Source organism: Fomitopsis serialis (genome assembly GCF_022376445.1).
Source record: "Fomitopsis serialis strain Sig1Antser10 chromosome Unknown B0H18scaffold_329, whole genome shotgun sequence".
Lineage (NCBI taxonomy): Eukaryota > Fungi > Basidiomycota > Agaricomycetes > Polyporales > Fomitopsidaceae > Fomitopsis > Fomitopsis serialis.
Window position 1 is genome coordinate 1 of NW_025955289.1, and position 25,236 is coordinate 25,236.

The 25,236-nt window shown below is 58.5% G+C and overlaps 8 protein-coding genes across 8 annotated transcripts; 6 read left to right on the forward strand and 2 right to left on the reverse strand.

The window, feature by feature from the left end:
• The first annotated feature begins 246 nt into the window (after positions 1-246).
• Positions 247-2,481, forward strand: B0H18DRAFT_358315 (uncharacterized protein). The gene is made up of 5 exons (XM_048037736.1): positions 247-266; positions 321-458; positions 509-557; positions 607-1,030; positions 1,081-2,481. The coding sequence occupies exons 2-5, from the start codon at positions 387-389 to the stop codon at positions 2,387-2,389; spliced, it is 1,854 nt and encodes a 617-aa protein (XP_047884979.1). The 5' UTR covers positions 247-266; positions 321-386; the 3' UTR covers positions 2,390-2,481.
• Positions 2,482-2,715: 234 nt separating this feature from the next.
• B0H18DRAFT_1168576 (uncharacterized protein) lies at positions 2,716-3,496 on the forward strand. The gene has a single exon (XM_048035868.1). The coding sequence runs from the start codon at positions 2,984-2,986 to the stop codon at positions 3,473-3,475; it is 492 nt and encodes a 163-aa protein (XP_047884980.1). The 5' UTR covers positions 2,716-2,983; the 3' UTR covers positions 3,476-3,496.
• Positions 3,497-5,202: 1,706 nt separating this feature from the next.
• Positions 5,203-7,683, reverse strand: B0H18DRAFT_1128635 (uncharacterized protein; the record flags this gene model as incomplete). Its single annotated transcript, XM_048035347.1, has 8 exons — positions 5,203-5,902; positions 5,955-6,444; positions 6,507-6,518; positions 6,568-6,674; positions 6,733-6,861; positions 6,919-7,301; positions 7,352-7,590; positions 7,647-7,683. The coding sequence occupies 8 exons, from the start codon at positions 7,681-7,683 to the stop codon at positions 5,203-5,205; spliced, it is 2,097 nt and encodes a 698-aa protein (XP_047884981.1).
• Positions 7,684-7,882: 199 nt separating this feature from the next.
• B0H18DRAFT_962178 (uncharacterized protein) lies at positions 7,883-9,706 on the forward strand (the record flags this gene model as incomplete). The annotated part of the gene is made up of 5 exons (XM_048043090.1): positions 7,883-8,087; positions 8,139-8,472; positions 8,567-8,700; positions 8,925-9,030; positions 9,130-9,706. The coding sequence occupies 5 exons, from the start codon at positions 7,883-7,885 to the stop codon at positions 9,704-9,706; spliced, it is 1,356 nt and encodes a 451-aa protein (XP_047884982.1).
• Positions 9,707-11,123: 1,417 nt separating this feature from the next.
• Positions 11,124-15,055, forward strand: B0H18DRAFT_1168583 (uncharacterized protein). Its single transcript, XM_048035869.1, has 9 exons — positions 11,124-11,336; positions 11,387-11,758; positions 11,813-12,006; positions 12,057-12,374; positions 12,424-12,812; positions 12,870-13,049; positions 13,101-13,239; positions 13,304-13,962; positions 14,012-15,055. Exons 1-9 carry the CDS (start codon positions 11,169-11,171, stop codon positions 14,584-14,586), a joined length of 2,994 nt encoding a protein of 997 aa, XP_047884983.1. The 5' UTR covers positions 11,124-11,168; the 3' UTR covers positions 14,587-15,055.
• Positions 15,008-17,795, forward strand: B0H18DRAFT_358350 (uncharacterized protein). Its single transcript, XM_048037737.1, has one exon. The coding sequence runs from the start codon at positions 15,346-15,348 to the stop codon at positions 17,530-17,532; it is 2,187 nt and encodes a 728-aa protein (XP_047884984.1). The 5' UTR covers positions 15,008-15,345; the 3' UTR covers positions 17,533-17,795.
• Positions 17,796-19,460: 1,665 nt separating this feature from the next.
• B0H18DRAFT_358363 (uncharacterized protein) lies at positions 19,461-20,772 on the reverse strand. Its single transcript, XM_048037738.1, has one exon. The coding sequence runs from the start codon at positions 20,405-20,407 to the stop codon at positions 19,706-19,708; it is 702 nt and encodes a 233-aa protein (XP_047884985.1). The 5' UTR covers positions 20,408-20,772; the 3' UTR covers positions 19,461-19,705.
• Positions 20,773-24,075: 3,303 nt separating this feature from the next.
• B0H18DRAFT_358379 (uncharacterized protein) lies at positions 24,076-24,959 on the forward strand. Its single transcript, XM_048037739.1, has one exon. It carries the CDS (start codon positions 24,206-24,208, stop codon positions 24,653-24,655), a length of 450 nt encoding a protein of 149 aa, XP_047884986.1. The 5' UTR covers positions 24,076-24,205; the 3' UTR covers positions 24,656-24,959.
• The last annotated feature ends 277 nt before the right edge of the window (positions 24,960-25,236 follow it).

Sequence of the window (25,236 nt, forward strand, 5' to 3'; positions counted from 1 at the left end):
ATGAGCTCGCTAAGAAGATCCTCCACATTCGATCAACTGGGGCCTGTGGGTGGAGATGGTGAGTGATGTGCATGATGCTACGTGCCCTCATTCACCTTGTCAAACAGTTTTCCCACCATTGGATACTCAAGCTTACAACTGGTTCGCAAAGTGCGTTGACACTCGGGAGCAGTACCAGCTCAGGGTGCAGGCCTTCATGTATTCACTCTTTGCAACGGTTTTGGACCGTTTGATCACTATCGAGAAGGAGATGATCGGGTCCGATCGTGAGCTCATGATCTGCATAGGACATGTTAGGAGAGCTGACAATGCGCGTGAAGATCGACCACTGGTGCGGAGGACCGCCCTCGCACGATTGGCCAATGAGTTCAGGATGAAGATGAACGATGGGATGCAGTTTGTGCACATGGCGAGTATCGGCAGCGGTTTTATCGTCCGTAGTCGAAGGAGCGGAGAAGGTGAGTATGTATCTCTTCGTGGCCGCTTGCGCTACATGTATCTGGCCCAGTTTTTACCAAAGGATCCCGTGTGGAAGCACAACCAGGATAGTCCGATAGGTTCGTGCAATGGGTCTAATGACATGTTCAAAATGCTGAAAGAACACAGTCAATCAGGATGACCGGACAGTGCTGAACAGCGCAACTGAGCTGATACAGCACCTAAACTCCGAATCGATGTTCCCTCTCGACAGGCCACTCGTGATACTATGCTTTGACGAGTCTCACATGCTCACGAAGACTCAGGCGCGTGACGACGATTGGACAAGATTCTCAGAGCTACGGCGTTCGCTCCACATGATATGCACTCTGCCTATATTCACACTCTTCCTCTCTACTATGGGTAAAGTGGAACAATTTGCACCATTTCCCCAGCAGGAGAGGTCGGGTCGAATTGTTGGGCGAGAATTAGAAGTATTCCCACCCATCGTTCTCACCCCATTTGATGTCTTTGCCGAGCATGTATCTGGTCCAGAGTGCACACTGCAACGCGTCGCGTCTACACAGTACATGGCGCACTTGGGTCGTCCCTTGTGAGTGACAGACAATCACGGGTGGATTGCGCTCATGCTGAGGGTGATAGGTTCGGTGCATTGTACGACACCGGCAGACGGGAGGAAATTGTTCACGTAGCGGAAGCCAAATTATTGAACTCGCAAACGTCTCCCGAGCACCTGACTCAAAATCAGTTGCTGGCGTGCATGGGAGTGCGTATTCCACTCGTGTTCAAGGCCAGTGTTCCGGACGACCTCGAGAAGGAGCGACTGCTAGTGGCGGATCACATGCGGTTGTTGCTTTACGCTAGCACCGGGTTTGCGCGGGTTTTGACCACCTGCTCATCTGAGCCGTTACTTGCGGAGGCATCGTATATGGCCCTCGTTAGCAGGCGGTGGTCGGGTGGCGAGGCGGTGGCGCTCTCTACCAAACGTATGCCTATGCCCCTGGCCCCGATATCCGTGCTCGCGTACCATCTCGCCAACTCTCAGCTAAGCTTGGGCGAACGAGGAGAAACAGTCGCCGCTGTCCTGCTGCTTGACGCCCGCGATCGTGCCACTACATTTCCTCTCGCCGCCAACGAACCACTGCCTGGGACCAGCGACGCTGTAGGCCACTGCCACCAGGATCTCAGATACGACGGTGCTCTGAAGCGGCGGATCGTCACCGTTTCGCAATTCCTGAAGGCACTCCTCGCAAAGCCTTGCAACGACGTCCTTCCAACCGAATGTGACAAGCCCGGGAACGCGGACGTACCACTGGGAGCCGCATTCAAGGAGTGTTACATCTACTTCAACCACTTCGTCAAGACGACCAGCGTCGACATGGTGAACCAGAGGCGCCTCCGAGCCGCCATGACACGCGGGGCGGCGTACATCTGCGCGGACAGCCAGGCGGGCATCGACATCATCATCCCCGTTCTGTCCGGCACTGTGCTGGCGCGGGCCAAGGTATCCGCGCTCACGGTGCGGGTGAAGAACAACACGCAGTTCGCGGCGGAGGTGCAGAACCACCTGTTCGAGGGCATGGACCCGTACGTGTGCGGTGTCTTCGACGACGACGTGGCGGACCCGCCCCCGGTCCTACGCATGGTCTTTGCGCTCGCCTCGCCCGAGTCGTCGGTGACGGTGCCCTCGCAACGGCCTCCCCCCACTGGCAACACCGGCGTAGGCAGATACACTGCGTACGACATCTGGTGCGCCGGGGCGCGTGGATCGACCTTCGCCGTCATTCGGGAGGACGAGGAAGACGCGGTGGGCCGGCTCCTCGAGACACTGCGTGCGCCGGACGACGTCGGGCGGCTGTACAAGCCCGGCGCGTTGCGCGACGCTGTGCGGGCGATGCAGCCGCTGGCAACGGACTGTAACGACTATCAACGTATCGCGTATACGACGTGATGGAACGGCGGCGAGTATCGACTCGGCGCGACGCAGGTGCTTGAGGGTCGGGGCGCAGACCGGAGAGCTCGGGAGGAAAACTCTAAGGTAAGCATTGGCTTTGTCTATCTACTTATACACGTACAGGTACTGATCTGATACGACGGCGTCGGACGGCGCACGTCGCACACGGTAGCCTCGAGGCTACCGTCTAAGGCGGGCGATGTACAGCCGGCGATAAGCGCCGGCGCGAGCATATGACGAGGACCGCATATCGGCCTCGAGTCTAAGGTGAGTTCTGTTAGTACAATTCTATCTACACGGATCTAACATTCCGACACTCCCCCTCAAACCTTCGCCAGTCCCATCGCGGCTGCGAAGTGTTTGCACTTCATCGAAGGCAAGGCCTTCGTAAGGATGTCGGCAGTCATCTCCTCCGTAGGGCAGTAGGATAGCTCGATCTTGCCCTCCGAGATCATGTACCGAATGAAATGGTACCGTATGTCAATGTGCTTCGTTCGCGCATGAAAGCGGTCGTCCTTCGCAAGTGCGATTGCCGACTGGTTGTCAGAAAGGAGAGGGATAGGTCGCTCGGGTCCACCAAAGAGTTCATGCATGAAGGAGCGAAGCCAGATGGCTTCCTTGCTCGCGTGCGTGAGCGCGACGTATTCAGCCTCGGTCGTCGAGAGCGTGACAAGCTCCTGGCGTTTCGAGGACCACGAAACCACGCCACCGTTGAGCATAAAGACGTACCCCGAAATTGCATGCCTGCCCTACGGTTGCCCGATAGTCCGGGGCCTGGCATTTTGCACGACGCGCCTCAGCCACATCGCGTCGCTCGTCCTCCGCCTCTTCCATATCCTCTGGAACTCATGTAATACTCACTCTGCAGCCCCAAAAGCATTCCTACTGCACCGAACGCACTGGGGACGTCAAAAAAGAGGTGCCGGCAAGTCCATACTGGTCTGGAAACTCAAGAAAGCTCGACGACCCCGGGAAGTGGTAAGCGCCCGACAGTGCCGCGACTCGCTCGAACTTGGATGCACAAGCTGGAGGATACAACTACATATGATGCATGGCTTTTTTTACAAGCTTGTGAGATGTTGAACAGGTGCGCAGCTTAACATTTCTAGGATGATACGATACTCATTACTGATACCGCAATCCTGAGCGTACGGCAGGCCCAGTGAAAATGCTGTAAGACCTTCCAAGACTCTCGATGTAGGTATCCGGCCCACATGCTATGTCTGGCCAAATCTGCAGCGGAGCGATACTGTAGGGTGACATACACATAGGCAGACGTACACTGCGGGACACCAGATATATATTTGTGGTTCTATTGATATACACGAACGCCCGCAGCACCATACAAGACGAGGGCATACTATCACTCACCTGTCACGTCAATACGTAGCCATGAAAGCACCATTGCTTCTCCGACTCTGGACACCTCATCATGCTTAGAATGGCGGTGGACTTCGCAGATCAGTCACTTGTCTTGCAATGCTGTCCGATTCGAGTCGCACGCGCAGCCTTGAAGTACATATTGAAGTTATGTGAATAGCTCACCATACAATTTGCATACAATATATCCTGTGCCCATGAAAGCACCCCTCTTATTACACCCATAGTATATCCGGAAAGGGGGTGTAGGTAGCCTCCAGCTTGTGCATCCAAGTTCGAGCGAGTCGCGGCACTGTCGGGCACTTACCACTTCCCGGGGTCGTCGAGCTTTCTCGAGTTTCCAGACCAGTATGGACTTGCCGGCACCTCTTTTTTGACGTCCCCAGTGCGTTCGGTGCAGTAGGAATGCTTTTGGGGCTGCAGAGTGAGTATTACATGAGTTCCAGAGGATATGGAGGAGGCGGAGGACGAGCGACGCGATGTGGCTGAGGCGCGTCGTGCAAAATGCCAGGCCCCGGACTATCGGGCAACCGTACTGCCCTCCGTGCTCCCACCATCTGCATCCGAATAACCCACTACCTCGTCGTCTCCAGTCCCTCCGAGAACCAACCAGAGGTCCTTCGTACCCTTGAGGTACTGGTAAGCCCGTTTGAGAGCATTCCAGTGTGCGAGTCCCCAGGCTATACAGGCATATACATGTATAGAATACCTGTAGTTAGCGCAGAAGGGTGTATACATGAAAGGCCTGTACTTACCGCGGGCCGCTTCTCATACATGAGCCGCCACTCGCTCATGTATAAGCGAGGCGCCGCCATGTATGAACGAGACGCCGTCATGTATGAACGAGGCGCCGTCGGTCGTTACCCGTTTTAGCAGCCACGCCGGGGTATCCCGTGGCCCTTACCATATCTGTACCGAACCCGGCCCCTTCGTCCGCAGCCACCGGCGCGCGATCTGGGGCTGCCCCATATGGATGCAGCATCGGGGCTACTGTCAGCGCATCTCAGATTAGGTACGATCTTGTACCTTCCCTGTGCCTGGAGTCTCAAAGCAGACAGCCCGACAGCACAGGCAACCACGTGCACAGACGTGCTCGCCCAGCATGAAGTCCGTAGCATAGGCGCCCGCCGTCATGGATATTCTAAGTTGTAAGTAGCTGTACGTCGACGAGCAGGGCAAACTAGTTTGCTATTCATGTAATGTTCTTTCGTGTGCTACGACAACTCTGACAGGTTTGAAGCTCGGGCTTATGTCACAATGAAAGACATGCAATATTGATTTGTCAAAGCACAATAGCGAGACACAGGTAAGGATAGCGGAGTACAGACTGCGTAGCGACGAGGAGGCATTCAGTATTCGAGTATATCATACAGAACAGCAGTGCTCAAGATATTGTTGCGCGCGCCGACATGGAAACCATGACACGGCGTTCAGACTGTACGTGGACGCTTCGAGGCCTTCTCAGCCAGAGCTTCATTTGCCTTTTGCTTTCCCACCTTTACAGCTGTCGCAGGGCCGTGACTCTCCTTGCCGCGCGCACTGGGCGGCTGCCAATCAGCGTCCGCAGGCTTGGGAGCTGTCCGGTCTCGGCGCGGTCGTCCCCCATGAGTAGACTGCTGCATCGCATCCGTTAATGGGCTACGCGAAGACGTTTGGTCGGGCGTGGCGGACACAGTAATTACTGGTGTAGCCGTAGACATCGATACCGACATTGCTTCAGGCGATGGCATCGACTCAGACATAGCAGCGACCGAGGTAGACGTGGGTGTCGCCGGCGGGGAGGTCACCGACGCGGTCGCAGCCAGCGGCGGCGTGAGCTCTGGTGTCGAGGTGGAAGTGTCTTCACGCAAGGAACCATCCTGTGCGTTCACGGCCGAGGCAGGCGCCACGGACATAGAGACAGAGGGTTGGGCGGTGGGCTGTGATGGCACACCGATCGAGTCAAAGTTGAAGGTGAACGCTGTGCTTGAGGCACTCGCAGACTCGAATGTCGACGATGTGTCCGGTGGGAACGGGAAAGACGCGAGAGGGTCCTGGACATCAATGGTATTCGGCTTGTCCATGTAGGACACGTTCGAAGATTGCGAGGGTAGCCACAGTGATGGGTCAAACGGAAGAGCAGGTGGCGGGCTAGACGCGAAACGATATGGCGCGTCGAAGGGCCCACGCTCGGGGCAGTGACTGCACAGTAGAAGGTAAGGGATTGAACTCCGGGAAGACGACGTTGTTGATGGTGGGTGCGGGCAGGTAACGTGCAATGTTCTCGGCCGTAAAGATGTCATCGTCGGCGGCCAAGGTGCTCGAGCCCATCGCGGATGTCATCAGCGTGGTCGGAAGAACGACGGGGATGGGCATGAAGCTGATGTCGATGTTCTCGAGCCCAGGGGTTGAGGAATCAGACGCTGGGAGAATGCCGGCACCTGCGCCACCTGATAGCAGCACAAGCTCGGGCGCGTTTGGTTCAGGCACCACGGACATGGTCCCCATCGACTCGGCAACAGGAGAAGGAGCCACGACTTGGCCAGGAGGAACCGCGACGTCGGCGGCCGTAGAGACGACCTCAGAACGAGGCGCGGTGATGTCGGCCGCAGGAGGGACAACAGCGGGAGCGGGGACAATATCAGCAGGAGGAGCTAGGGGGATAGTACTGGGGCCGCGGGCTGGGTCGTCACCTGCGCGCTGTCGGCAGACACGAGAGGACTTCGCGAGCCACTAGGTAGCGCTCGACGCGCACGTTCAGCGGGGGCTAGAAGTCATGTCAGAAGGTGCAACGAAAGGATTGACAATGGACTCACGATATTTCGCATTAAGGAACTTCCCGAAGGGTTGCATCACATACTTCTCGTGGCCTGCATATGTAGCAGCAAAATCGTGGCCAGCTGCCGTCTTGCCGATATGGAAGCTAGAGAAGCAAGACTATCAGTAAACTCGTCGGTATCCGAGAGTCAGAGAGGACTCACCTGAAGGTCTGCAGCGCCCCACCTTCCTCCGGCCAGGGCCCTCCCCCGTAACAACTGATGGAGAGGCCCGTCAACTCCGAAGCCACCTTGAGTAGTGGTCCTAGAAATTGAGGTAGTTCTTTGATCGCGCTGCGAAGCAATAGCGTGTCAGCGTCTCCCAGAGGCAAGAACGAGAACGTAAGATACCTATTGTATTCCTCCGGAGTGCGATTGGCGAGTGATGGCATCGTGGCCGCCGCCTTTTTGGCCAGTTCGATGGCTGCCTTCTGCTGTTGTATGTAACTTTGGACTTCGGCCTGAACCTCCGGAGGTTCCAGGCTGAAGGCCGATGCTAGTTCGCGATGAACTATGTTGATGTTTCGGGCCTCCGGAACGTCTTCGTCCTTGGTTGCATCGGCGACCGAGGCCTTCACCTTGTCTTGGTAGTAAAGTTTTGAGTACGCTTCTAGACGCTGCGGCGCGCGTTTGGCTGGAGGTGGGGCGGCCGGGAGGAGGGCCGCTAGCGTCAGGGCCTTTGGCGTGTCGCGGCGCGTCGCGTACGCGTCATTGTAGAATTTGGAGCGCATTTGCTGCGAAAGATGAGTCAGTACCACGAGGCGGCAGCAGAATGGCCACGTACATCCTTCCGCTTTTGCAGGGCGGCACCGTATTTGGTCATCTGCTCCTCAGTGAGGTCGTCTAGCGCAACGTCTGGCCCGTACATCTTCGTCAGCTCTGGCCATTTCTCAAAGAATTCGCTCTCCGTCTCCGTCATAAACTGCGAGACCTTGTTGGCCTTCTGCGCAGCGAGAAAGCCTTGAATTCTCTCCTTGAAAAATTGCAGTTGCTCGGGCGTCGCCCACGACTTTGGCGGCATATCTGTCGCGTGAACATCAGTCAGCGAGGGCGCCCCGCTCTATGTCCAGCACACGTACCGGGTGACCGGTCTAGAGGGTTTGGGGGATATCCCATACATGAAAGGCGGTGGTGACTGGAATTTTTTGCATAACGTTGACGCCGGCATTGACAGGTATCATCCGGGTTGAGTAACGAAGAGACCCCGCAATGCTTATCGGCCATGCGACCGATGCATTGCGGAGGGCGAGGGAGCGAGAAGAAGGGCGAGTCGACAGGCAGGAATCGAGTGAGGAAAGGGAAGTCGTCGTGCCACATGAACGTTGAGTTCAAGGGAGCGCCTGAAGCCGCGCGAGGTGAAAAGGACCGAGTGGTGACAGGCATCGTGGACGCGATGCACATCCCGGCCACCTCAACGACGACGACGCCAGCGGGCTCTGTGCCCTCAGGCGCATCGTCTGAGAGCCCTGCGTCGCGCATCCCTGTCCCGAAGCGCAGACTAGCAGCGTTGACTCAGGGTAGTAAGTTCTGGGTCGGTCACATGCTCATTGGCTTAGCTAATGCACTTGCAGAGACAGTGCGTCCCAGACCTCTGAGTGCGCCCACGCCTCTCAACAACCTCGACGAGCTCCGCGCCGCCCTTCCTCTGGTGTCCTCGGCCCAGGTGGGCCATACTCTTCAGCGCACACCCCGTCGCCGACCTTTGCCAACCCCGCCACCACCCGTTCCCTCGGAGGGCACTGGCCACAGCTCCCCTGTCGCGACTCGGCCACGCTTCATCCCGCCCCTGCCTCCTATGTACCCACTTCCATATGGGACCCCTTTCCTTTCCGCTGCACCTTCGCGACGCAGGCCGAAGGAACAGACACGTGTCATTGAAGACTACAGTCCTCGGAAGGGAAAGTGGTACGTAGTTAGCAAGGGCACTAGGGTGGGCGTTTTCAGCGACTGGTTAGTTGGTCTCAACACATCGTCTCCCCTGTCTGATTGCGCCGCCCAGGGAGCAGGCTTCGGGCTATGTGAACGGCGTGTCCGAGGCGTGCCACAAAGGTTACCGCAGCTACGACGAGGCGGTGGCTGCGTTCAAAAGGGCAGAGGATCGAGGCGATGTAAAGGTGCAACCGGGCCCGATCAGTGCCTACCATTCCGCTTTCGATTCTTCCTTCCGCGAGTGACCGTGTGTGCATACGCCTTTCTTACTCTGCTCAAGTGCTTGTCATTGCTGCCTGTTTCCCCGCGATCGTAGCCTATCTTGATGTCCGTCGATGTACCGAACGGCTCTTCCGAGTCACGCGCGCATGTAATCAAATAACGTTGAACTCGATTGATACTTGCACCGACTCATCACTTCCCCTTAGCTTCAACCTCCAGCGACGCTATGGGTCGACGCGCGAAGTACTACACTGACGCCGAGAGGAAGGCAGCGAAAAACATGGCGCGAAAGAGGTATGACGGGACAGTTGCGTGAGTTGCCTGCACTACCTCGTCCACACTTCGGCGGCTCATGGCGGCCGTCAGCGGAAAGCAATCACGTTCTCGCTGCAACGACAGAGCCTATACAAGGAAAAAGGAGTTCTTTCCGAGCCCTTTTCTCGGCTGGGACCCGTCGACCCTGCCGCCGCAAGTGCTAGTACTGGCTCGCGAGCCGTTCAAATCGCTTGGGCCTGTAGAGGGCTTGGATACGAGTGACCTTGGCCTTCATGAGAGACCATTCAAGTGGTTGGCCCCAGAGCACGACGTACTGCAGGAGAGTGGTGAAGGAGGTAGCGTCTTGGCTGCTGAGCGAGCTCTGCGCGAGCTCAATGGCAGGCAATTGGGGTTCATGGTCGAGACGGGCTTTCAGAGGATGAAGGAGAGGAAAGCCGTGGGCAGGGCTGGGATGGCCGACCTTGTGTCTGCATTGGAGAGCGAAGTGAAGGAGAGGCTTCGGGCTTGGGAGTTCACGGCGCAGGCTAATGTGGTGGTGGATCGTACAGTATATGCGAACATCGCCCGCGATGTGTACTTACACTGGGGTGCGAAACACATATGCTGTTTAGCAAAGGAGGTGGAGACCATTCGTGCAGGCGTCGTGCGGCTCGAAGAGCTGGAAGTCGAGGGAGGATTAGCCTGGCAATGTATGAATATAGTCACAGACTAATTACACAAGTGAATGATTCTACGAATACCGTCGTTCTCAGTTAATGGGGTGAGCATGATGTTTACCGGAGGAGAGAGAAGGCCTACCATAAACAGAAAATGTTGACAATGGACGGACAGTACTGCATGGCTACTTGCACAGAATGCGAGTAAGTAGCAGTGCTGCACTACCCTCTCGTTGGTACTGTGCGCGAGTGTGAAGACCATGTCGAGGCGTGTACACTAATTTAGTATGTACGTGACCAGGTTGATGCCTAGAACAAGCTTGCACATCTAGGTAAGCCAACGAAGCATGCGTTCAACGCACAGCGTTATGTTTGCATTTGTCGCAACCTTCAGTGGACCTTTAAACGACCCCCCATTGGCTGAGCGACCATCCGGCAGGTCGCTCAGCTACATCGGGGCCACATCTGGTGGCGTATTCCCTGATCTGGCCATGCGTTATCCCTCACGTGTGACGCCTGCTCGTTTGCGCGCCTCTCCCGTCTTTGCTACGCCCAAGCTATGCCTCCCACTCTGATAACCCTGTGCATCGTCGCTGTCGGCCTGAACGACGACGAACACCGCCCTGCGCTGTGCGTGCGATGGGTCTGTCATGGCAGCACCGGTGAGTCTTCATACCTTCGGGTCGGGACCCGCTGATGACGAGGATAATGGCGGCGGCGTGATCTCCACGTCGTCCTTGTAGGCTTCGCTGTCGTCGACGGATCCGCGGTGCCTGCATTCCTCGCGACGTGCATGACATGCCTGGTTGCCCGCGGCATCGAGCTCGAATCAGACGACAGCCACCACGCGTAGTTCGGCTGCGTGTATCGACCGGACTCAAACGACACTTGTGCTTCCCTCCTTTGGACAGCGGAGACAATTTTAGGCTGACCACAAGCCTGGGCCATGCGGTGAGCTGACCTTCTTCCTCGCTCGAGATTTGTGTCGTTCATGTCTCATTTTGGGTCTGTTGTTGACAGGCCCATACCCGGCCTGGCAAAGCCTCCCGCGTCCCCACATTGCCGTCGGTTCCCGCCCCTCGTGCCTACTGTGTTTCGCGCTGCCTTTCCCGCATCATGCCTGGCGCACGCAAACGACAACGAACCGCCTTCCAACTCCATGCGGTTGCTGAAGAGGAACCCGATGCCACGCAGTCCGTAATGGAGACGGCTCGGCACACAGCGTTCGTGTCCGGGCCCCAGGGCTATAACTCCCAGATTACTTTCATCACCTTACCGCAGCATTCCGATGCAACATCTCAAGACCCCGGCGACGCCCCTGATCTGATTCGCGAGGATGGAGATGAGGCGCATGTGTACGCCATCACGGAGGCGGACACGGCTGAGGCCGAGGCTCGTAGACGACGACGGACCACTAGTGTACGTCGACTCCACACAGTGAAATGTGAGCGTGGCTAACCTCTGATTGCACAGGATCATCCGTTGTTGGAGTGGCGCGCCAGGGTTGACGAATGGCTCATGGAGCTATTGAGGCTCGAAGGTCGCGCGGGCTTCACGGATACGCAGTGCCCGACATGCCACGATGGGATTGCAGAGTACCGCTGTGAAGACTGCGCAGATCTACAGCTCTATTGTGCGGATTGCACAGCCGGCAGGCATATGCGTTTGCCTCTCCATCGGATCAAGGTGATATCTTCCCAGGCAAGCCATGTTTCGTGACTAAATCCTTTGCCCAGCGCTGGGCCGAAGCCCACTTTCAGCACGCGAACCTCAAGAGCCTCGGCGTGAGTATGCAAATGGGCCACCCGTCAGGTCAACGCTGCCCGAACCCCAAACCGGCCTTCGACGACGACTTCGTAATCCTCGACGTCAGTGGTATCCACCACGTCGCGCTCGATTTCTGCAACTGTCATCGGAAGGTACACCTGCCCAACCAACTCATGCGTGCGCGGTTGTTCCCTGCGACGGTCACGAATCCCAAGACCGCCGCCACGTTTGCACTGATGGAACTCTTCCACCTCCTGCGCACTCAGTCCAAGATCTCCGCCTACGAATTCTATCACACGCTCGCGCGACGGACAGAGAATGTGGCACCACGAGAATCCACAGTATGTGCCCTTCCATCGTCCACTGACAGGAGACACTAACCGCCCTCTGCACAGGATCGTTATCCCGCGTTTCTACGCATGTCGCGGGCTTGGAGCCACTTGAAAATGCTCAAGCGAGCAGGCCGTGGACATGACGTCTCCGGCGTCGGCGGAACCGCACGAGGGGAATGCGCGGTGGAATGCCCGGCGTGCCCTCACCCGGGCAAGAATCTACCCGATAATTGGAAGGAGGCACCCGAGGGAGAGAAGTAAGTAGAATACTGTCCCTCGCGCACCTCCTGTGTTGACCTCCATTCAGATGGCTCTATCGCTTGTTCGTCGGCCTCGACGCGAATTTCCGCCTCAAACGCAAGAAGGTCTCCAGCGTAGCTGTCGACCCTGGCCTCAACCAAGGCTTTGCGTACTTCGTCGAGGACCACACCTACAAGGCCTTCTTGAATACTTTCGACACGAAGCTACCCCCAGAGACAAATACATGCCACAACCATGATGCCGTCAAACTTGCCAACATCAAGAAGATTCGTGAGACGGACGCAAGTGGCGTGGCTACTGTCGAATGTGTTCGACACGACATGAAGCGGCCCGCCTCTGTCGGCGATCTACAATATGGCGAACGGTAAGCCAAACATCATATCAAATATTACTGCTCGCTAACCTGCCTGCAGCTATGTCAACATGGACTATCTCTATTTTTCGAGCCTCACGCATCACTGCACCGTCGAGGTGGTGACGTCGTACGATATCTCCTGCCAGTGGAGCCGGAACTTGCCCGCCCGCCAGGAACTCTACGGCCTCCAGTTCGATCGTATCCAATGCAAGTATCTCTTCCTCATGCCGAAGCACCACCTCAATGCGCACCGCCTCGCCTGTCAAACGGCGTACTCCTTCAACTACACGAAAGGCGTGGGGCGCACCGACGGCGAGGCGGTCGAACGAGGCTGGGCCGCCGTGAACCCGTTCGCGTCTTCCACGAAAGAAATGGGTCCTGGCCATCGACGCGACGTCTTGGACGACGTGTTTGGGAATTACAACTGGGGGAAGGTCCGGAAGCTTGGTACTTGCATCAACCTTCAATCGCGCGCGGCGGTCCTAACAGTGTGCTACATCACAGGTCCGACACTTTGTAGGAAACTGGAGGAGGCCCTTGAGCATATGTGTACCCTACGACATGCATTCGAGGAGTTCGGGGAGACGTTGCCGCTCGAGAGTGTGCGCGCATGGACTGAGCTAGTCGAAAAGTGGGAGATTGACCCTGCCAACTTCGAGAATCCTTTCGTAACTACGGAACCCGGTGCGTGACGTATGTTTGTCTCGCCATTGTCTCTGCTAACATGAACTCAAGTGGTCACCGTCGCAGCAGTACGCCGCCAGCTCGCCGAGGAGGAAGCGGCACGCTTACAGGCCGGACACGACTTGTCATACCACGCGAGCATGTCACCGAGTATCATGCTCGCGGCTGGGCTTGATCTTGAGAACTTGCAGTAAGTATACAGTGTTGCTCCCCACCATCCTTACGACTCCCTGATGCACGACTCCCTGATGCAGATGTCGCCTTCGTCGGGAATTTCGAGGACTCGGGGAGCATAGCACTGACAAACAGCATGCTACCATCCAAGAGCGACTCAACAGTCTCCGTCGGAGACTAGAGGCATGGTTCAAGATTCAGCACGCGTACATTCCGGGTGCCGAGGCCTTCCGCGAACGTCTAGTACGCGACACGAACAAGGACGTACCTGCATATGACATCCCTGTACTCCTCCCATCAGGGATCAGCTCGGCCCTGGAGGTCTCCGCTTTCTTGCAAGACATCGAGTGGCGACTGCGCCATGCTCAAGCCCACGACGCGCTCTCGGACTTACGGCGCCATCTCCACCTCCGAAGCCACCTCTACTCGTTCAAAGATCGATTCATCCGAGGTCAACAGGCGAACACTCGTGCGCGGTCGATCATCAACACGACACAGGCCAAGGTTGACGAGAACGCCGAGCGGTATCGGCGTGCGCGTGCAGCGTTGGTCTCGCTGTCGGACCGACTTGGGAGAACTGGCTGGGAAGCCACACTTCAAGTCCTCGAGGATCAGCACGTCCGAGGGCTGAAGCTGGACGAAAGCGAGGAGACGGAGGGTCGCCGCACGCTGTCCTGGATATGGCGCACAACGCCACTCGCGGGGCCCGAGAACGCTGACGACCCTCACCTGCAAGAAGGTGTGTATGGTCTGTTCCACTATGATGAGGTGCTGAATCACATACCTAGCATTGCGTGTGGAATGGTGCAAGTCCCGCGCAAGGGCACACCGCTGGGAAGAAGAAGTACACCTGCTGGTCGAGGAGATGCGTCGCGTCCTCGCCTATCACCAGTGGATGGCGCAACGGTGGCTCGGAAGGCACGACGCCCGTCAAGATTTACCTGTCGAGGTTCAGGAAGGATTGTCAGCTTATGCACTTCGCCAGGCCGAAATCCGCACGACCCTGCGATCGATCTGCGCGCGCACATGGCAAGACATAGGTACATGGGTGACGAATGCGATGGAGCTAATGTACGGAGATGGAGTCTTGGCCACGCCCGACACGTCCCAGCCTGCGGGCGCTGTGCAACCGCCAGGCATGAACGTGTCGACGGGCACAAACAGCGCAGCGACGAGCGCGAACCACGCGTCGAGAAGCGTTGTGGGGAGTGGCCCCCACATAGGCCCGGACAGTATGTGTATTCACCTATTTTGGGCTCTCTGGACTGTCATGTTCCTTCCGAGCACATGGACTACCTTCCTTGTTCCCTCCGATACCCTACACCTTACTGTACTTCATGGACTTTGTGCGATTTGCTTTTGATTACCATATATAGTAACTAGAGACTCTTAGTCAGCTTTTGTGGCATACAGTGCCACGAAGACATGTACATACCTTAGTTCTTCCCCACTCCGAATCTACGGCTGCGAGCCTGGCTCGCATCCATTCTTATCACATTTTCTGGAGCTGAGGGCATCTCCCCGAGTTGGTCATCAGTGATCTACTCGGGCTATCAAGAATCTTTTGGACGAACGCAGCGCCACGTAATCGGGGACGAGGACTCGCGGAACGAGTACAGGGATTTGCAGAACGAGCCTAGGACCTCGCGGAACGAGCATAGGACCCCGCGGAACGAGTATAAGGATCAGCAGGACTTGCTTAGGAGCTCGCGGAACGAGCGTAGGAACTCGCGGAACGAGCGTAGGAACTCACGGAACGAGCGTAGGAACTCGCGGAACGAGCATAGGAGCTCGCGGAACGAGCATAGGAGCTCGCGGAACGAGCATAGGAGCTCGCGGAACGAGTACAAGGATCAGCAGGGCTAGCTTAGGAGCTCGCGGAACGAGCACAGGAACCTGCGGAACGAGGAGGGCGACCACGGAACGAGAACGAGGCGACCACGGAACGAGTTCAGCAAGCGTAGTGACTGCAGAGCGAGAGTGAGGCAGATTCGGAACGAGGTCAAGGTCGAGACAGGACAGAGTCCAAGGAACGAGTCGGAAACAGAGGGATTTGCGAGGCTTGGAGAACCGAGGACGAGGTCGGCGAGCCTGAGGCGTCGTTGCGAGATCACTCCCCGGCATGTCTCCCCTCCACTCTCATAGTACACTGGGCCGTCCACCCATGTCACCTCTACCCCCGAAGCAACGGATCACCCCACCCCTCGAACATCATCGCGCCCGGGGGTATCCCACTCCCGAGCTACACAACTGGAGCCCACCGCGAGGGGTGGCACCCTATTCGTGCTTCTTCCGCTCCGCCTACGGCTTCGCGTCATCGCACCCACAGCATAGGCAAGCATACACAATCCAATCCATTCATTCCCCATCTACTACGAGTACATCACATGTGGAACGACTTGGACTTGCGCGCGATCCAGAGACGGCCAGGGTCACTACGGGGACTGTGTACAGGCGAGCCAACGTTTACTCCCTCCATTACCAGTCCACCGTTACAGTGCATGCGGAATCCACACCGGTGCGCGACTCAGCGGACGTGGTCGCGAGATCAACAGGCACGACAGTACCTCTGAGCTGGGCCACAGAGACGGCAACTACTCGAGACGACCGCACGCATGGACCCGACAGCCTTTTCACCGCCTCGACATTTGCAACCGAGACTTACGAGCGAGCTACGGGACGTGCGACTGTGATCTTCGAGCCAGTCACAGCACATGCAGGCGACGCTCGTCTCGCGACGCACACATTCATTGCAGGCGGCACCTTCGCCCAGCCTTCCGCGGAGGTGCGGAACCGCAGCGTCCACGAGGCTCGACCAGCTGCACACACGAGCGTTGTCGCAGGCGGACAGAGGCTGGGGACGACGACACATGTACAGGAGCGAGCTTCCGGCAGCAACTTAGTCGAGGACGCCTCTCGCGGTATTGGCAGGACGGCCGACTCGGGTGCCCACGTCACCGTACGCTCGCATGTTCACCGAGACTGCTCACTCACGCTTAGCGAGTTCTGGAACGGAGTAGCAAGTCTTACGGCGAGGAAACACGAAGGAGCTACCCCGCACGAGAGCCTCACTGTGATGACGAGGCCCGAGACGAACGCGGGCACCGACGATCTAAGCATTCGCGAGCAATCTGGAGGCACGTGTGGAGGTGTATCTGCCAGCTCGGGAAGGCGACACGCGATGAATAAAGGAGGTAGCTGGGAGGAGTACATGGGTAATGCAAGCTCTATGACACAGGGACCAACGGGCGCGTCGGACAGCAGTCCATGTCCACTCGACGATCTCTTCCTCGAGATATTGCAGCTCACAGCAAGAACGTTCGAGCGAGTCGACGAGCCCGCGGGAGATAGACTCGCTAGGATCGAGGCCACGCGGACCAGCGACGCAATATCTTCAGACACCAGTGTTAGTCCCACGAACTCGGAGCAGGCGACGGCGCACCCGGACCACAGGTCGGAAGGAGTTGCAGCGGCGAACAGAGGGCGGGAAGAGCGTTCAGCGGGGCGAACGTCACTGCGCCAGTTCAGCTTATACGAGCGTGTCGTGACGGAAGATACGCGAGCGACTTCAGGGGTCGGGGCCTGTCAAGTGAAGGTCGACTTCAGGACGCTAGAGAGGTCAGGATACGAGAGCCAGAGCCAACGTTCAACCGGCAGGTCCTGGAGTCCAGCGAGTAACCGAGAATGCGAGCAAGGCATTCAAATGTTAGAGGCGACCAGCGACAGTAGCATCGAATACAAGGATATGCGAGAGCGAGAGGGGCACGCACGGAAGGCGAGCGAGCAGACACCATTGGCCAAGGTGCAGACCCCGACTGAGACGTACACGATCAACCACCGTGAGTACAAGGCGCACCACCACGGCGCAGAGATAGAGGAAGAGGTCGGGAATCTGCTGGTGGCGCCGAGACGAATCGTCACCGTCGAAGACGAGTACCCGCGGCCGGAGGAACGAACGGGAACTGAGACACGAGGATCAGGACGGGCGCGAGAAGTGATTACAGAGGTTAGACTCACCGGTGGAGTCGCTGGGAGCGACGCGTGTCTCGCAGGGGTCGGTCGCCGACACAGGAGCCCGTTCAGCGAGGTGCTGGCTCCGACGCGAGGAGGTCGAGGAGGAACGGATGCGCCGTATTTAGTCGACCAAGTGCGGACCTATGAGGACTCGAGTGTAAGCGACATCGAACGAGAAACGACGAGAGAATGGGAACTTCTGGACGCGGCACAGGCGGGGCGTCGAGCGAGCGAGACGAGCCAAGACCACGGGCGAGAGACCCACGGCGGGCGGGGTTTGCGTGCAAGGACCTAGCGACGACTGGCATTGCGCAAGGCCGGGATTTTGACGGCGAGCTAGGCCGTGACGAGAAGGGGGTTGCGGGTGGTGAGGCTTCAAGCGCAGCCATTAGCGCGTGCAGCAAGGAACAGAAGGAGGTCGGCGAGTTCTTGGGGGCGGCAAGACGAGTCTTCAAAACCGGAAACGACTGGCTGCGGCTGTACCAGGAAGCTGAACAGATGTCACGGGCGACTAGGCGGGTCGCGACAACAGCGTTAAAGGACAGACGTACCGGTAGAAGTCCGATGACAAGCTGTCCACCCTCGCGAGTCGAGGGCCTCATATCAACTCCACGAGGCGCACCATGCATGCAGACGGAGGCGACGCACGCGTTCGGCATCTGGCAAGATACCGTAGGGCGGGATAGCGTGATGGCGGAAGTGCTTGATATGCGCAAGCAGCAGGAGCGACAGGCGCAGGGGTTCAGACGGGTCGTGATTCGAGCGACTGACAATACGCTCACCTATGGGATGTCCTCGACCGATTACGCGTACCACGGACATTCATCTCCCTCCGCGAGAACTGTCTTGCATGTGCAGGAGCACGCGACGAGCGCATTCGAGCTCGGAGTTAAGGACGCGCCCCTTCCGGGCAGACTGCGGGACGATGATGGACGGGACGGCGACTGGGAGCGTGCTGACGTGGCGAGAGTTCAACAAGGGACCATAATCGCGATGGAAGAGAGACAACACAACGAGATCCGGAGCGAGGACCACAGGCAGTCGCAGGCAGAGTCGATGGAGAGAGGACTCCGGCGAAAGACGATCGCTCAAGCGCCCGAACCACAGTGTGCACAGCGTACTGGCGCTCGCTGGTCGCTCGAGTCGCCGAGTTGGCGCGTTCATTTTGCCGACGCTTGTGTTTCCTCAATACTAGTCATCTTTTTGCGCATGGACCTCTCTGGACAGGCGCGACATCCCCTGCAGCCGTCGACGATCACCTCATTGCAAGATTGGATTCGGAAGGATCGGCACATGAGGTTCAAGAGCCAGCAGACCCAGATCGACGTAAGGCGAACGCTCGTAGCCAGCGATCCAATGGTGCGCAGAGTGGGAACGAGTTCGTGGACCCTTGCGCAGATGAGCGAGGACAACCTGAGAGGGGAAAGAGACGGGCGATTCTCGGCACAAGTGAGTTACCCGAGACTCGCGACTGAATGAACGCGACACAGCAGGTCGGCGGATCGATATGCATCTACTCAAGTGTCCGCCGACGGACCCGGCGATCGCAAACTCGTCGGAGGAGGAGGGAATGTTCACTCACGGACCTGTTCCAACGCAAGAGTCGACGAGGCAGGCGAGCCGGGATCGCGACTCACACCAGTACGTTGCGTCGGAACGAACAGCATGCGGAAATGGGAGGGATAGCACCGAGAGTCTAGCGACGGAAATGGAAAGGACGAGCTTTGAGTACGGGCGGAATGGTAGCTCGGAGGCAAGGCAGCAGGACGCGGAAGGAACGTCAACGTTCAGACGAGTCTCGACAGAAGCTGGAAACCGCGACAACGCCCTCACGATCAGTCGCTGGCTTGCGGGACCGTTGTTCTCGCGAGCCTGGGCCATTGAATTTGCGCGGAAGGAGACGGTTCACGAGGAGGGTGAGGGCAGCTGGCGTCTACAAGGATCGGAAGTGGGTGAGGGTCGACATGATGCGGAGTTAAGGCCTCCTCTGGACATGATGGGACGTATCGAGGACGCGGGTACAGGAAGTCAAGCTCGAGTCACGCGGTCGGTCGAAGTGAAAGCATCTATTGCGGGGCTACCTACAACAGACGGACGAGTCGAATCATCACGCCCACGGGAGAGTTAAGCCATGCCCGCTCGGAAGTCACGGCGAGCCAGCATGTTCTGTCTAGTCAAACGGGACGCGAGCACGAGAGCGAGAGAACGGACAGCCGAGCAATGGCGGGTACGGCACGGACGAGCTCAGGGATGGAGGTGCGCCGGAGGAAACAGCAAGAGCGGGATGAGTCTCTGGATGGATCGAGAAAATGGACTGCAAGTCCAGTCGGCCAACGGGAGGTACGGGAGGAGCGAGCGGAAGGAACGCGGACGACCGGACACAGGTCAACGGGAAGATTTACGCGACGAGGTGCGGGACATACAGCAATTGCCTATAATCACCTCGCGGAAGGAACTGCGGGCGAGGCTCAGGACCGAGAGCGGGCGGACGCGGATTGGGCGGACGTACGGCTAAGCGAGCGAAGCACCCAGCATGGAAGGAACGAAGGAGATCGAAGCGCGGCGGACAGGAGTGAGGGTCGAGCAAGCGCGAGCGCGACAACGGCGGGATTCAAGGATGTCCCCTGCTGGAAGCAGCGAGGCGAGTTCAAGGACCCACTGAAGGCTGAGAGACGAGAGATTGTAGCTCGAGGCGAGGACGTGGAGCTGCGGGAGCAGACTACGGAGGGAACACGACGGCGCGGAGAGACTTCCACGGAGGAGGAACATGTGACTGCGGAGGGAGCGCGGACGGTAGTACCAGCAAGGAGGGTCGAGCGAGAGCCCAGGGAACCTTCGCGGGTGCGATGGCGAGTGCGGCAGTCGCGCAGAACGGTGTTAGGAGGTCGTTTGCAGGTAGACCCGGAAGGGGGATAGTGAACACCGACTTCGACGCGGGCCGGAGGGAACAAGGACAGGTCGGAGCGTGCATGGAGGCCGTGCGACGGGTTTTCGAGGCAGTCAGTTGCCGGGATGTCCGCCGACAGCACGCGGAGGAGACGCGTAGACGCGGACAGCCGGAAAGAACCAGGGTCGAGGATGGCCTTGACAGGTGGGCGTATAGAGCGACCAGTCCTAGGCGCACGCCCGGGCTTCCGGAGGCAAGGTATAAGACTGCCGACGGCGACCATGCCGAGTTCCGCGTCAAGGAGCAGTTGGAGGAGGCCGAGCTGGGCAAGAGAGGATCGACGGCGACAACCGCTCTACTGCACGAACCAGGGCCTGCGCAGTTCACTACTGAGCTGCTAGTCTCTCGAGTCGAACTGGGGCCTGTTCGCGCACAACATCATCCGGCGACACCCGCTACAGGAGGCGACGGACGGTATCCCAGCGAGTCGAGGTGGATGGCACACGCGGGGACCTGTACAGCTCCGAGAATCGAAGGCAGACGACTCAGTGGCGGGCCAAGTGTCCGCCGAAGGCGGAAGTGAGCGGCCCAACAAGCGACGAGGGAGAGCGAACCAGGGCCTCGGAGGGAGAGAGGGTCGATCAAGTAGAGTGTGGGCGGAAGAAGGCAGATCACAAGCTGTGCGCAGCAGTTGAACCCGCAGTCGTTGCGGAGGGAAGCGTCGGGTTTCCCAGTGCCGAGGACAACGAGTGGAGAGGTCTCGGACTGAGTAAGAGGGATGCGAAGTCGACTCAAGGGGACACCGAGTGCGGCGAGGTGGTTGGGACGATAGAACTTCGAGTCGAACCCGGAACACCATCGGAGTGCGACGAGCCGACGTCTGGCCAACCGGAGCAGTTAGGGATGCAGCAAGTCAGCACGCAGGTGAAGAGCGGGGATGTCGGGCGCGGTGTACTTGTGGTAGATGGCCGCATCAGTATCGAGAGCGAGCAGGGCGGGGACCATGAGGAGTCGACGAGCAGAGCGCGAGTATCTGACGGCGGAAGGTTGGTGTCAGACCTCTCAAAAGCTGCGAGCCGTGGCGAGCTAGGCGATGGTGAGGCCGTCGCGAATGCCCATTACATGCAAGGCCTGGAGGCGAGCGGAGAGCAAACCGAGACCGAGTCGGAAGACCGTGTATGTCAGGACGGGGAGCCAGCGTCGAGTCGAGACCAGTTATCGGCGAGCCATACGGCTGGACGTTCCGAGGATGGCAAGCAGTACTTGTCGAGTGGCGGAAGAACCAGGGAACCAGCTGACAAGGAGGCGGAGGCGACTCACGAGTGCATCAGCCATCGCGGGACTCTCCCTACGCCCGAACATCAGGAACCAACTGACTTGGAGACACCACGGTACATGCAAAGCGGGCACGCTCAGACCGAGCGCAAGGGAACGGGCGAGTACATGCAGGATGGCGATAACGAGGTCATGCCTCTGCAGAGGAACCTGGTCGAGGTCAGTGAGCGCACTGGAGATCTCATGGAATTAGCAGACATACCCCGGAAATGTTCCGTGGTGGACGAGCTTGCACACGCGCACGGCGATACGAGCCAGTTCGCGAACAAGCGGCCATGTAGTGGGGAGCCGGAGCTAGCTGATGAACACGCGGAGGGTAGCGAGACGAGGGAGGTAATGAGACCATGGGATCGCGTGGAGAAGCCAGGAGAGAATGGGTGTGCCGAGTGGGAGAGAATGTCCGAGTATACGCAGGTCAGCGATCATGTTGCTCTGGCCGAGGTGGACGAGTCAACCGGGGGTCGTGTGGACCGAATTGACGTACCTCCGGAGCGCTCTGCGGGGGACGAGTTGGCGCAAGTGCGGGACGGTACGGGCCAGGCCGCGAGCTTTAAGGCGGCAGAATCGCAGGGTCTAGCCGAGGCGTCAGCACGCACATCGGGAGGGAGCAGGCGTGTAGAGTGCGAGAGAGAGAGCGAGTGCGCGGAGGACGGGGATGGGGCGACGGTTCTACAGGTGAACTCGTTCAGGACCAGCGAGGTAGCCGAAGGACTGGTGGGCTCACCGGACGTACCAAGGCGACGACACGTAACGGTGGCGAGGGATGTCGTGCAGGCTATCGCGGAGTCAGACGGGCAAGAGCTGGGACCACAAGCAGGATTCGTCGAAGTCAGCCGGCCAAACGGGTTCCCCGGGGCAGATATGACGGACCAATCGTTGCCACGAGAGGCGGGAGAGGGGCACGTACGAGCTCACGGCGACTTGAACCAGCTCGCGAGCATCCAGCTGAGTAATGGGGAACCCGGGCCAGCCGGTGAACACGCTGGACATGGCGGGGTTCGGGAAGCTGCGAGACCGTGGAGTCAAGCTGGGATGTCAACACGCATTGGCACGCCGGAAGGGAATGGACGCACTGAGTGTACGGGAGCGAGCACGCACGCGCAGGACAGCAATGGCGAGGCCGTTTTGCAGGTCAACCTGCTCGAGATCTGCCAGCCGAGCGAACCCTTGGCGGACATGACAGGCGTACGGCGGCAACGAGACGGGGGAGGCAGGGATGTACAGGCGCGCGGCGAGACGAACCAGGAGGCGAGTGCTGAGCCGAGTATGGGGGAGCGGGCGGATGAACGTACCGGCCGTGGCGAGACATGGAGGGTGCCGAGACGGATGGCAGCCGGGGAGCAGTTGTTGAGCGAAACCAAGGACGACGCGCGCTCCAAGTACGAGGGGACGAGCAGTCAGCAGACCGGATACCTCGTGGACGCAAATGTACCGTGGCAAGGAGGCAGGATGGGCAGGCTTGCGCATACGGTCAGCGAAACGGACGAGGGCGCGAGCTTCAGGCCGAGAAAAGGCGACCGAGACGAGGCCATTTGGCTGCACAGAGTACAGGCGACAGCTACGTGCGACGAACCTCAAGACAGTACATTTGATCCACTGGACCGTACGTGCGAGGGCGGGAACTGTGCTGAAGTCAGCGAGAACATCGACTCGCCAGTCGACCTGCTACGGACCTTGCGACCTGACAGTGATGCGGACGATTCAGCAGCAGCGTTAAATGGCCACTTGTCAGAGGAGTGCGCGATTAAAGACGAGCCGGAAGAGGGATGGCTGCTAGGAGACTTCGGCGAGTTCGACACCGATACACCGGAGGAGGCACCCGAGGACGACCTTGTCGCGTGCTGGCATATTGCGGAGGACGGGCGGCGGCTATGGGGGTACATTCAGCGACTCGAAGCCGAGGCCGCCCTGCGCGAAGTTGAGCAGGCAGATGAATGGACCCCGGAGGACGACACACGCACCGTTGACGAGGACGCCGAGCGGAGCAGATGGTTAGCGCAGTACCTGGTACACGAGCGTGTGCGACTTGGGGGAGCGATCCCGGATAACCCTAGGACCGAGCACCTGACGCAACGGGAGATTGGACGAGCAGGTGGGCCAGGTGGCCCGAGAAGCAAGAACCCGCGGGACGCGAGCACCACAGAGTTCGGAGCTGAGTAAAGGGGATCTTTGGAAGAGTGCGGGGGCTGGAGGCTGGCGAGACGGCGCGATCGACACGGATGAACCTGGACTCGGCGAGTGCCTGTTTGTCGGGTTCTCTGAGCTCAGGATGACGAAAGAGGTTTACGATGACGAGCTGGTCACCTGTTTCCTCCTCGACGAGCGCGGGCAATGGGTCACTGAGTCGCTTCCACGCGATGAGGCGAAGAAGGGCGTTGCAGAAGCAGATCAGCGGCTGCGCGGCGGGTCCACGCGCAGGATAGTAGGCGCAACTCGAGGCCACACTATGCAAAGCCCAGCGGAACGAGAGCGACCGCAGAGCGTGGATCCGAGTACCGGGGCGCTGCGGAGAGAAGCTGGACGTGGTGGTCAGCTCGACATCGCAATGGACGCAGAAAAATTGGGCTTCGGCGAGTGCTTACGGCTGGAGTCGGCGGGACTCAACATCTCGGAGGAGGCAGGCGATAATGAGCTGACCAGCTGCTGCCATCTCGACGAGCAGGGAGAGTGGGTCATTGAGTCCCTTCCGCGCGACGAAGCGAAGAAGGCAGTTGCGGAGGCAGACCAGCGGCTGCGCAGCGGGTTCATGCGCTGGTTAGGTACGGCCCGAGATCACACTACGCAGGGTTCAACGGAACGAGGGCAATCTCAGAGTGTAAATTCGGGTATGGGGGAGCTGCGGAGAGAAGGTATCAGATCTGGTGGTCGGCGGCATGGCGCGATCAACGACACAAACGGGTCTCGACGTGGAGAGTGTCTACTTGTGGAGTTGGCCGAACACAGTATCCCGGAGGAGGCGGGCGGCGATGAGCTGATCAGCTGCGGTCACCTAGACAAGAACGGACGGTGGATTGTCCAGTACCTGCCATGTGGAGACGCAGAGGGTGCGATTGCCGAGGCGAGTCGGAACTACGGCTGGCTCGACGAGGACGAAGAACATGCGCGAGGTTTTGACGCGACTCGGGGGTGCGGCACAGAAAATGGTCGAGCAGATGGACTCGCGTCATTCATGTCGCAATGGATCGCTCTCGGTTAGGCAGGGTCCTCGCGGAGAGTAGGTGACCGGGGACGGTCACAATTCGAGTATGGGGGAGATGTGGGGAGTGGCCCCCACATAGGCCCGGACAGTATGTGTATTCACCTATTTTGGGCTCTCTGGACTGTCATGTTCCTTCCGAGCACATGGACTACCTTCCTTGTTCCCTCCGATACCCTACACCTTACTGTACTTCATGGACTTTGTGCGATTTGCTTTTGATTACCATATATAGTAACTAGAGACTCTTAGTCAGCTTTTGTGGCATACAGTGCCACGAAACATGTACATACCTTAGTTCTTCCCCACTCCGAATCTACGGCTGCGAGCCTGGCTCGCATCCATTCTTATCACATTTTCTGGAGCTGAGGGCATCTCCCCGAGTTGGTCATCAGTGATCTACTCGGGCTATCAAGAATCTTTCGGACGAACGCAGCGCCACGTAATCGGGGACGAGGACTCGCGGAACGAGTACAGGGATTTGCAGAACGAGCCTAGGACCTCGCGGAACGAGCATAGGACCCCGCGGAACGAGTATAAGGATCAGCAGGACTTGCTTAGGAGCTCGCGGAACGAGCGTA